General features: G+C 40.9%; 1 protein-coding gene across 1 annotated transcript in view; it reads left to right on the plus strand.

Moving 5' to 3' along the window:
* The window catches only part of CRYL1 (crystallin lambda 1), a 109,386-nt gene that overhangs the window by 74,467 nt on the left and 21,545 nt on the right, over positions 1–13,374 (plus strand). The window contains exon 4 of the mRNA XM_075198864.1: positions 11,747–11,908. Within this exon, the coding sequence (XP_075054965.1) occupies positions 11,747–11,908 (162 nt within the window). The remainder of the gene's footprint in view (positions 1–11,746; positions 11,909–13,374) is intronic.

The following is a 13,374-nucleotide window of genomic DNA, read 5'->3' on the forward strand; positions in this document are numbered from 1 at the left end:
GCAAATAAAAACAATTCTAGTCTATGGTTTGGAAGCTTACCAGCCATCTACACACAATGAATATACTGCCCACAGCAAGTAATCCCTGCTCCTTAAAGATACGTCTGATTGTGATTTAAACATATCTTTAAGATACGTTTTTTTAGGAGGAGTACCCAGGCCCGGCGCTTCCATTTGCCAACCTTAGGCAGTTGCCTAGGGCGCCGGGACCTGCAGGGCGTCGCTGACTATATTTTCTAATTTGGTCAGCGGTTTGTGGCAGAGGTGCAGCGGCGGCGTGGCGCCGGCTGTTTTGCAGTGTCCCGGTTCTCGCTGTTGAAATTTTGCCTAGGGCGCCGAGAAACCTTCCACCGGCCTTGGGAGTACCTTTGGGTGTCCGTTAGGCCTTGTGCGAGTTCCAGAACTGATAAAGACAGACGTGTTCTTGCGCCAGAGGTTTCTATATGCTAGAAGTTGCATTTATCTTAAGATATGTGCAAATTAAAAATACAGTTTCAGATCTGTAAGTATATAGATGCATTTTTACATTTACCTATAAATCAGAGGTAAATGGGGTCCCAGCCAGCTGTCCCCAATCTTATTCTCTGCACAGTGCGGTCACACGGCATAGCGGCAGAGGAGGAGTGCACTGTGCTCTTCCCGCTTCCTCTGAGCGGCCCATTTGAAGGCAGCTGTATCATATTGCCCATCACTACCTGAAATTATATTATTCTTTCAAGGATTTATATCATTATCTTAAGGGAAAATACAAACAACAGCACAAATGCCATATTGTGACTTCATTTGTGAATATATTTGTGCACAAATTCACTCCCTTGGGAAACCACATGGATTAGCGCCAAGATGGTGTCTTCTGTCAGGCTGCAAAATTGTGCGTTTTCTGATGGGAGGAGCTGATCAGATGGGGGATTTCTTGCTGAATTCTGACTAGATGCAGGAATATTCCTTTGTACTGAACCCAGATGCAAAAATTAGATTTCAGCTTGTGTGACGCAATATTTGAATGAGCTTGGAGAAGTGTAGAGAGCAGTCACTGAGACGCTTCCTTGGTCAGTAATAGGACTTGATATTTATACATCCCTAGAGATGGTGAAGATTGGGCCTCGGCCTGTACCTACAATGGCATTCCCTTTACACCTTACAGGAGCACTTTACATCCGAAAATACGTAAAATTCTACCAATGTAATAAACGCATATAAAGATCTCGATGTCCCATCATTAAGGTTAGGAGAAAAGAGAAGGTGAAATGAATGAAGGGGCTGGTCCTAAAGCGTACCTCCCAGCAGTATCCCAATACAATAAGCGGCGTGGTCTCGTCGTGTAGCGCTCCACAGTCCTTCTCTTCTTCCCTAAATAGACCCTCGTGATTGGGACAGTCCAGATTTGTGCTTCTTTCAGCACCTTTGTCCCGACCAGGGCCATATTAACCCTACGGCTAACTGGGGTACAGCCCAGGGGCCTCGGGCATCCAGGGGGCCCTTGAAAGTGCTCAGCAGCAGTATTGATCGGTCGGGGGCGCTCCCGGCGTGATCAATGCTGCTGAGCACTTTCACTGCGGTCCTTTCCCGGCGCGCTGTAGTCTCCTTACTGAGGAGATCTCGTGAGTCACACTCTCACGAGATCTCCTCAGTAAAGAGCGTACAGCGTGCACCGGGGAAGGACTGCAATGCCAGGAGAAGGAGGTAAGTGCCTTGGGGGCGGCTCAGCTCACCCCGAAGGGGGGGAGGGGGAGGCCGGCTCGGATAACGGGGCGGGGGGGCTCACGGGGGAATGGAGGCCTCCATTCCCTTAATCCGGCCCTGGTCCCGACTGCCGGACAGTTCACCGGAATGGGTGTGAGGTAGTAAAATTGTCACTTCAATGTCCAGTTTACTGTTTCCACTTTATGCATTTCCAGGCGGACTCGTAATCACATAATGATTTTCTAAGGCCAGTCCTTTAAAAGCAGACTGTGGGCATACATCTGTGTATGCGCTAGGCTGGTAAATAGGAGCAGTTCCACTATATGACATATAAACTGTGGGGCATCTTTGTTCTAATAAATGGCCACTATTGTCTAAGTGGAGTATATTTTTTTATTGTTTATAACATACCAGAAAACATGTCGGAATAAAAAATTGGGCCAAAATATGTCTCTGATCAATCTCGCCTCCAATTTTGCATGCCTACACTCCCTTTCAAAAATTGGGATTATTGGTGGCACATTGCTCATTTTTATTTTGTTTGTAGTACTTTATTTTTCTCTACAAGTTAAGTATGGTATTCCAATGGATTGGAAATTATGGACTTGTGCAAATCAAATTGTTGTTAAAATAACAACACTATTAGTAATTATTAAGTAATTGGCAGTTTGCAATAGGATTTCTATGAAAGGTTCATTAGACCCACCCTAAATGGCATGGCATTTTTCGTGCCTTTATAGATTAGCCTGTGGCCTATATACTAAATACAGCCCTGCCTGTTTATTACATGTTCCATCATGGTGAAATTAAGTATTTTCTACTGACATCAATGTGACAGGTCATAATTCCTTGTATTGAATTACCAAACAATAACTTTCAAACAAAGCGTAATTATGGGACCATAGCAGCAACAACAATCACATGTACTGGCCAGATAAAAGGAGATCTAAAAACACTGCTTAGATTTCTTTGCAATGTGCTTTTTAAACCTAAAAATTAGACACCGGAAGCAATTTCCTCCTGCGCCCGTTCACTTTATTATGTGGGCTGGGTCTCAGCTTATGGGGTATATTTATCAAAAAAAGACTTCTCATTGCGTTCATGTTGAAAAACAAGTTTCTTACCACCGCAACTTAACTTTTATTTATCGACGTGGCAGCTGTGCGATATTCACTGCAAATATTGTCCAGAGCGAGAAGGGTTTCTTGCTACTCTAGAATCCCCTCAGTCTGCTGTACTGAGTATGTGCGAGGGCCCAGAGCATGTGTGAGGCTAGAAGCTGGATTTGAGCCTTGATTAAAACTTAAATATTATATTTACCGTATTTATGTTTCTATATAGGTCATACTTGCCTACCCTCCCGGGTTTTCCGGGATGTTTCCGAATTTCAGGGAGACCTCCCGGAAGCTTAGGCAACCTCCCAGGTCTTTGTGGAGGTGGAGCTTAATGAAGCGATTTGCGCCATAAAGCCATGCCGTCAACTTTATTATTTCCTAGCAGGGGGCGTGGCCACTGTACAGCGATGGCGTCAGCACAGCGCTGGGGTCATGAGTTCAATTTCCGACCATGGCCTTATCTGTGTGGAGTTTGTATGTTCTCCCCGTGTTTGCGTTGGTTTCCTCTGGGTGCTCTGGTTTCCTCTCACACTCCAGAAACATACTGGTAGGTTAATTGGCTGCTAACAAATTGACCCTAGTCTGTGTGTCTGTCTGTGTGTGTATGTCAGGGAATTTAGACTGTAAGCCCCAATAAGGCAGGGACTGGTGTGAGTGAGTTCTCTGTACAGTGCTGCGGAATCAGTGGCGCTATATAAATGAATGGTAATGATGAAGATAGGAATGATATATTGCTCCACATGATGTCCCTGTCTGTGCACTAAAAAATGTACAATTTGCATCCTAGCACCCCCATTAAATGACCATGAATACATGAATTATTCCCTATGACATGATGAAATGTTCAGGGTGTTGTACAAAACTGCTGTTCATGATGAAGAGTTTATACATCCCCTCCCTATTTGAAATTCTGGAGACTGGCACTGGTACAGTATGAGCTGATAATGGCATGACCAGACAAGAAGTCATTAACATTCTGCATTTCTGAAATTACGGTTAAATATGTAACTGATAATTGAGAACTATATTGTGTTCAGTGCTGGGAGAGCTCTAGAAACGCTTTCCAAAGGAGATGTTCAGTAAAGTAGTTCTCAAGTTATGGTTGTAGCCTACTAATAACATTGTGCCGTATGGTAAAGTACTGGCCAGCTGGCAACACTAGTGGCAATGGCAAAAAAATATTTTAGGGAACTTGATTAAAATATTAAAAAAACTCTTGAAGACAAATATGAGTCACGGGCGAGAAGAGGTGAGTAGAAGTGTGAGTAAAATTGATTAGATGTTATGGAGCATGCAGTAATATTGATGATTTCTGATAACTGAATGAACTGATCACAAACTTGAACATAGTATTGAACCTTGGGGAAAAACACTATACTCAGGCACAGTATACTGCTTAAATACCATAGTCACATGAGGACACCATCAGGACATAAGCGAATGTCTTTGACGGCAGAATGACACATTCCATCAATAAAGGAACAGAGGGGAATATTCTCCTGGTATCGATGTAAGCAAACTGAACAAGGACTAATATTGTCATAGAGAATATAAAGTTGGGGTCATGATGCCACTTGGTTCAGGCGGTCACAGTTACGCATCACTTGCATCATTATACTTGAATATGATGAATAGCGTTAAAAAAAATGACCATTTTGGCTGGCACTGACTTGTAGGACAGGTAGAACAGGTTATTACATTCGTTTACTTTTATAAAAATTAATTTTCCTTCTGCCTTCTTGATAAACAAATTAATTTATTATATATTTACTGCATTTATATTTGATTTCATGTTAAGAACTTTAGGGACATTAATAAACAAATAATTTTTTTTTAAAAAAAACCTATAAAAGCCCTGTGTTATCTAAAAATTATAATAAGAAATGAATATCCAATAATTATCCTGTTGTAGGAGTCCTCCTAGCATGCATAAAGGTGTATGGGACAGATGCATAGTCTCCTTACCATTGATTAGTCATGTGTGATGATCCCATCACAACACAGCAGTTTGGGGGTATGCTCTAGTACCAGAGGGCAGATTGTGGTATATTAGGGACTGGTTGGGCAGGGGGACACCTGCCTTTTGGGCCGGTCCCATAGTGGGCTACCTTGGACTGGGTAACTGGCCTACCTGCATTTTTTCCTTTAAAATGTTCCTAATAGGCTGCTGAGCCTAGTCTCGCCCCCACCCCTCCCATGCTAAAATTTTCCAGCCAGCCCCTGTGGTGTGTAATGTTGGGGGGAGTCAGGTACGGAAGTGCCTTAAGACGGCAGAGAGCAGACTTGGAGAAAGTCGATACATCCAGCAAAGTTCGTTCGTAGTCTATACAGAGAGATAACACATAGCTTAGTCTAACAGCAGCATCATCTTTTATTTGTAACATATAATTATGTTTCTGTGCTAGGCAGAATTAAGTAAAAACAATGTTTTGTGTTTTTATTTTACATGAGTATAAAATATGTATCTGCATTTCCTTGTGGCAGACGAAACTTGTCATAGAGACAGTTGTAAGTTATAAACAAAATCTGTGTTCCTCACAAAAGACACGTAGCTTAGGCTAAATATATAAAATCTTTCTTGATGGTGCAGTCTGTATAAATGTGTCAGTGAAGCAGTACACACAAAGGGGTTGTATACTTCCTTTGTGTTAAATGACGATCGCTGATTTTAAGGATGATCAGCCGGGAAAGTTTGAGAGGGCAGTATCCAATTCTGGAGTGTGTGGCATGTGATTGGCAATAGATGGATTTCGTGGCGGTGGTTGCAACCAAGTATCAGTTGTATAATGCACTCTCCAGCAATATTGATTCCTTCTTTGAAATTTTTCCAGACCAGTTTATATCGAATATAGTAATTCGCATTTATTAAGGGGAGTATTCAACTTTTTGAATATTATGGAATTTATAATCAAGGGGCCTATTATGACCCTGATCATGGCAACAGAACTGATATTTTTAATCAATGCAATTTATCAAAAATGTTGTGAGGCAGTTGAGCGATACTCCGCTGCCCTGGCGGTATTGGCCCAGAGCGGTAATTCCTATGACCGTCTTTACAGATCCAAAAAAAAAAAAGGTTTAAAAATAAATTGTATTTCAAAAACGTGTGCATTTAAAAATTGCTTGATTCAAATAATAAAGTGTTCTTTAAGTGATGTAACAAAACGTTTATTGCGGATTAGAAGTACCGCCTTGACACTTGTTAAATAGGTTTCCCAATTCAAAGCTGCAAAAGCGGTCGAATCTTATGACCGGTGTGGTTATTGCCTCCAATAACAGTGTTATAGCCCTCGGTAACCCTTTGATGTCTAAGGCTAAACCAAAACAAAAACAAACCTATCACCCGCGATGAATTTCTGTTTTCAACAGCACTAGATGTTAAATGTACTAAGCTGCCAGTTTCCGGCGGGTTTGAAAAGGGGAGATGTTGCCTGTAGCAACCAGTCAGATTCTGGCTGTCATTTTGTAGAATGTACTAAATAAATAACTAGAATCTGATTGGTTGCTATAGGCAACGTCTCCACTTTTCAAGCCCACCGGAAACTGGCAGCTTGATACATTTACCCCTAGGGCTTTTCGCCTTTTGATAAAGCTGATCCCAATGCTCCCATGTAGTCTGCTGTGCTCAGGACACAGTGGATTCTGGAACCTGATAGATCTGGTCCAGCGTGCATTAGTAGGATTACGGGGGACAAGTTTAAGGACAGTTTCATTTTTTTCCCCATGAATCATATAACAGAGAAAATGATTGTAGATAAGTAGGAAAAGCCGAAGGGAAAGTGCTGGAATGTATTCTCTTTCCTGATGGCAATAGACAGTTTTGGGACATTGCAACAAAAGTAACTACACCTGCATCTATCGTAGAGAAGAAGGTTGTGCTTCCCACAGGTGATAGAAAGGAACGTACAAGATCTTCTACTAAAATAGACTTACTGTCAGAGTCCGCGGGGTTAATTCGGGATGGCTCTGCTGCACTCCAATAAAGCACCTTTACTTTTACATGACTTTAGATGGGGATCCTGCTTGCCCCTGTCCCGCAAATTCCTCTTGTAACAGCACACATTATAAATGACACACCACCAAACAGTGCAGATACTACGGCCACACACTGCTGAGAATACCATACCTCACACTCACTCCACAGTAATAAAAACAAAAGTGCTTTGGTTGTTATACTTCCTGGAAAACAAAACATTATTGAAAAAACATAAATCATCCCAAAGGGTTAATTACCTTATCGTAGTATTCTGTTTATTTAAAGCATGACTTTTTTTAAGATGTAGTGTTTTATAGTATTTGTGTTGTAACATATCTAGATATTTATATTGTTTTGATTTATCATCTCTCAAGGAAAGGCTTTTAATGAACTGTATTCCCTTTTAGTCTAATCTGCTTTCCCAGAACACAGAGAATAGTCCCAGTTTTGTCTGCTCTTTCTACAGTTAACCAGCAGGTCGTGACGTTTTCTGCAAAGTTCAAGGTTCATTCTCTCAATGGGGACACGGTGCCCCCTGATCGGGGTGGATGATTTTGTGCCTGACAAAAACTTTATTGGAGTGATCCAAAAGCAAACGACAATTACTCCAGTCTAAATTAACCTTTCAGCAAACAGACCATTCATGCATCCTGTATAATCAGGGCTGGTTTGGGTTTCTTGCAACCTTGAGTTTCCTTACTTCTGGTTATCATATGATCCGAGTTGCGGGGCATTGCCTTTCAGTAGTCGCTCGCACAATGGACCCATTCTTTGCACTTCTTTTATGGCTTTGCACAGAAACTCAAACCATTGATGGCTCCCTTACTATCCTGAAAGGAACTGTTTACACTTGCCTGGAACACACTTTAGCGTAGCTGAAATGCAAACTCTGTTTATTATATTGCTGTGATTTGAGAAGATTGCAAGAGCCAAATATGTAGCAATTAATTTTCAGAGCAGAAAGAAAAGGATTACATTTACTTCAGCTATAGCGACATGTCACTTACATTAATACTAATATCATTAACTGATATTTACTTTAAAAGCAACAGTATTGTTATTGCTGACAATAGTCCCAAAAAACAGTGATTTGTTGTTATGAAGGAATGTAGGTAAAAAACAAACTACAAAAATCCCAATAGTAATGCCATATTTCATTGCCGTGGCTGTAATGCCTTGATGACATCATCATCACCATTTATTTATATAGCGCCACTGATTCCACAGCGCTGTACAGAGAACTCACTCTCATCAGTCCCTAATCCATTGGAGCTTACAGTCTAAATTCCCTATCATATACACACACACACACTCACACACACACACAGAAACAGAGAGACTAGGGTCAATTTTGATAGCAGCCAATTAACCTACTAGTATGTTTTTGGAGTGTGGGAGGAAACCGGAGCACCCGGAGGAAACCCACGTAAACACGGGGAGAACATACAAACTCCACACAGATAAGGCCATGGTCGGGAATTGAACTCATGACCCCAGGGCTGTGAGGCAGAAGTTCTAGCCACTTAGCCACCGTGTGTGTCACTGACAGTAAGTCACACACACTCCGATGTTGCATTTGATAGTGGTTAATTGTTCCAATATTGCAGTGTGTGTGGCCCCAAAACCATGGCAATGGCACATAATGATTATGTGGACATCAATAAGATCATTATCAAGCATGGTGGAAAATGTCCGAACATAAGCACTGTAAATGTACAGCCATCTGCTGGGCATGCTTACAGGTCACATATGCTCGGTCCAAGATCCTAGCTGATGGATTTCATCTTATTTGACCATACTCGTGTGTCACTCTAAGTTAAGGAGCCTGTACATGGCCCAATCAAACCGCCTGACCATCCTCCGATGGGCCTGTCTGATTTGCCCATTTACACAAGAAAGTTCTGGCTGTTCGCTAGTTGGGCTGAAGAGCAGGATCCCACAGGGCATGTTTAGCAGATGATGGCCACGTAATTGATCTCTTTTTGGGCCCATACCCATAAGGATCCACTCCCGATTTTTGTATCATTTTCTCTGAAACCATTGTTCCATACTGATATACTTGTTGTGCCTCAGCTCCATGTACATTAGCAATCAAGATAGATTTAAAGGGATGCAAGGCAGGTTTGACGAGCAACTTTTTACCATACACCTAACAATATTGACCGTTGAGTTGTATCTGTATCTGATTTCAAATTAACTAGTACAATTTAACATAGAAATAGAAATGTATCATTGACCATCACGAGATACATAGTAACAAATAAGGGTGTTGAAATTTACAACATGAGATCTAAAGATGAGGGACAACTTACTACGGCTGCTGAGAAACCACTTTTAAATATTGGTCATGTAACATTTAATTATTGGAAACCGGAGTGCTAATATTTTTCACTGTTTAACTGCTGAAATCTTAGAAATAATGATAGTATGGTCTCCTTATCACAGCTGTAATATATACAGTTTCACAAGGTTACTGGTAATCTCAGTAATAAGTTAAAACCATACGTTTAATCAAGAAAGAGGAGCCTATCGGTAATAAAATATCAGCAGGCATTTTAAACAAGTGTTACAAGCTGTAACAAACACATCTGACAATAATACAGGAAGGAGCTGGGGACACGGTGAAGGCTTGGAGTGCTGCATGCGGCCCTAGGGCCAGATATTGCCCTAGGGCCTATTGTATGGGGCTGAGTGTCGGCATTTAGTGAGTTGTGCTGGGGGACTTTTCTGTGTTTGTTTGTTCCATTTAGTGAGTTTTGTAAGAATTGAAACCTGTGTTAGCAAAAGTTTGGGAGCCCAGAACAGAAAACTAGAACTTGAGGATACTGACGAATCTTTCATATGCCAGTATTGCCAAGTTGCTAGACCCCGGCTGCTTATAATAGACACTGTAATTACCCTTAGAGTACATATATGTATATTAGAAGGAATTAAAAAAACTATCTATATTTAGCATTAAGAAAATAGCAAGACATTGTATTTGCAAATCGAAGATATTGTATCTCATTGGAGGCTGGACACATTGTCACAGTGCAAATATGACCACATGATGTAGTGCAAAATAATTGTTGAATAGAATTTGCAACATGAGGGAGTACTCAGATAAGATGAGCCATCGTGTGCAGGATACAACCTAGAGGAAACGAGGATACATTTAGAAAACATAATCATAGTATGAACCAATTGACAGAATGTTTGTTTCATTTACTGAGACATCTGGGATGTTCCGTGTTACATCTTCTTATCCACACTGTTTAATTTTACAAAAGCATCTTACTCTTGTTACATTCTCATGACAACATGGTACCACATCTATCACCTGACCGCAGCTTTCACAGGTTTGAATGGACAATATACATTATTATTTCAATTATCTTTGTTTTCACTTTTTTTGTAAAATCTATTGGTGTAAGTCACTACACAGAGTTAGAATACCTTATTTCTGTGCATATTTGCAATTATTAATATTAACCTACTACTTGCTTGGCTTAGTTCATAGTTGCCAACCTTCCCAGGTTGGCCTATGGGTGAGGGGGCGGACTTGGTGAATCGTGTCATTTTGGACTTTCCCCCCGTGACATAATGATGCAAACTCATATTTTACCATGGGGGGCGGGACAAAATGATACGATTCCTGGAGAATTGTATCATGGAGGCTCAAATGATGCGGGAGAATTGCCAGACATTCCGGGAGAGTTGGCAAGTATGGCTCAGTTACAGTAAAATTCCAGCTCTTGATACAACTGTGTCTCTTTCTGGATAGTATTTGCAATAATGCATATTTCCCAAATGTCCTGATTTAGGTGGGACAGTCCAGATTTAAGGGGACTTTCTTGCTGTCCCACAGATCAGGACTTTTGTACCAATACAGCTGGATAGCTAGGAGATCTGGGCTGCTGACGGGACCCCTTCAATTCTGTGCGTAGGTGCATGTGGCATTGTTTATAGGGGAGGCAAAAGGGGTGGATGGACATGGCCACGCCCCTGCGTCTAGTCATCAGGCCACCTTCTTGTGTGTAGCATTTTTTGTTTAGATGAATGTTTTAACATGTGAATATACTCTGTTTATTATGTGGATTTATATAAATGTCAGTTAGGTTAGAGAATTCTATCTCTCTATGTTCGTATTGATTGAATTGATCTTATTTACTCCTTGGCCAACATTAAATTAAACATCATCAATAGACTTTCAGTAAAACAGTGCAAATCATGTGTTAGAATATTTGCTTGTTTTCACTCAGCAATTGGATTTGAAAAAAGCCCAGACATGGGAGCCTTTCATATACCTGAATAAAATGCCACCCGCAGTGTATGCCATTTTGCATAGATGTTTTGTACTTCCTAAGGTGCATGCTCACATTTTGGGAAGTCTGCGTCTACTCTTGCAGAGGATTGTGGGTCCAGCTGAAAATGCTCATAGTAGAAAGAGTAAAGAACCACTTTAAAGTCTAGCCTACCACCACTTAATTTCACCTTCATGGGTTATTATTATTTCATGTTTTATTACGTTGGTCAAAAAAAAAAGAGCCTGTGGACTCCTGCAAACTAGGGAATGCATTTGTACACCCTATAAATGCACACTTACCACTCCATCAATCTTGCATCTGAATTAATCAAGAAACACCTCGATCCACCCAGCTCCTTGAACAATGCAACATTTTACCACCTCCGCCATCGCCATCATTTTGATTTTCCTATCCATACACTTTCTTGTGTAAATGAGGGCAAAAATAGGTGCGTAGCAGGCTAATAATGCATGTACTCTGCAGCCCTGCATCCTTTCTGGTTTGTAAATACGCTTTTATGTCTAAGAACAAGTGGAGGAATAATGACTGCTCTCTGTATTTTTGTTTCGTTTTGCGAAGCAGTATAACTATTATTTGCTGAGTAGAGGTGTCATGCCAGGGCTTGATGGCTCAGCTAATAAAAATAATTCAGCTTGTGGTGATTATTCTTTTTTATTGTTTTTTAGGAATGCATCCCTGAGAATCTGGATTTAAAGCTGAAGATATTTTCTGACATAGATCTCCATGTCAATGATTCAGCCATAATAAGCAGCTCAACCTCCTGCCTCTCACCCACAAAGATGTTTCATGGGCTCCGACATGTCAAGAACTGCATAGTAGCTCATCCAGTAAGTTCCATAAATTTTGGCTCGTTTGGTAGATCATCCCTGTGATGCATTTTAGTGATGTTATTTTGTTTAAGTATCTTTCTGGGAATCTGCTGAATAAGTATAGACTGACTGTTAGTTTTACATGAATATGAGTGGTTAGGGGCATATTCATCTAGTTCCGGAGAGCGCGGTTACGTGGCGGCTGCCCATTACGTAAGATAATACGGTACCGCAACAACGCGGATTTCCCATTGCAATTCTACAGGTAGGGGGCGAAGGGAAACCAGCGCTATTGCGGTTCCGCGGATTACCTTATTACCTTTGCGTGCCGTTCCAGAGCGTAACCGCGATCTCTGGAGCTAATTGAATATGCCTCTTAATATCTTTTCAGATACCAGTTATAGATAGGATGTAAATACTTTGTTTACAGCAAATAAATATAGTACCCAGTAAAGACATTCCAATAAACGTGCAAAGGGAACGTTTGCAGTTGGCCCATCAGGAAGGGGGTTTATCATTAGTTGTTATAGTTATTGAAAGTGCGTAAGAGAGGCCCTAAAATTGCTTTCATCTCAGTCTCCTATCGAGACCCCTTGTTTCAAAAAGTACAGTCCCCTCTAACAATTGAGATGCTTGTCCAGGGCTATTTTGTGTTGTTGAGGCCTAGTCCAACTCCAACCAAATTTGACAAATTGTCGCTAAATCACTGCCAATGGTGGGCGATAACTATTAGAATCCACCTGGGGGTAAATGTATCAAGCTGAGAGTTTGAAAAGTGAAGATGTTGCCTATAGCAACCAATAAGAGTCTAGATAATCATTTATTGAGTACATTCTACAAAATGATACCTAGGATCTGATTGGTTGCTATAGGCTACATCTCCATTTTCAAGCCCCGGAAACTCTCAGCTTGATACATTTATCCCCTGGCTGAAACTGAAGTTGACCAGTGATTATTGATCAAATTTGGATATAGATTCAGATACGCGATCCTTTCTGTGAACCGAATTCAAGCTCTAAAATAACAAGATATTCTCAAGGGGCAAATAGAGCCTGTGAAGTAGATTATACATCATCTCCGTATTGTTTAAGTAGCGAGACATGTGGTGAGTGGAGCGGAAGATTCATTCCCAGTGGGTAGGTTCAAGTTCTCGTCCGATGTCTCGCTCCCACCAGAGTTGGGAAGGGGTTTTGGCAAAGTTGTGCCCACCTGAGATATACTGTTTTTAATTTTTTAAAAAAGGTGTGATACTAGGATGAGAAAAACAAATATTGTACCACTTGTATTAATTTTTTAAAACTTTTATTTTTGTAATATTTATGCTTTAAATAAATTGTATATAGTTTTAACCCTTTCAGTAAAAATAAGAGGAGACAATGATGGATCTACCCAGCACACTAACACTATTAGATCCAGGACACGTACTATTTACTTATATGTAAGCTGCTATTAGGCAGGGAAGGTCCTGGTCGGATACACTGCTC

This window comes from Mixophyes fleayi, chromosome 2, assembly GCF_038048845.1.
Source record: "Mixophyes fleayi isolate aMixFle1 chromosome 2, aMixFle1.hap1, whole genome shotgun sequence".
NCBI lineage: Eukaryota > Metazoa > Chordata > Amphibia > Anura > Limnodynastidae > Mixophyes > Mixophyes fleayi.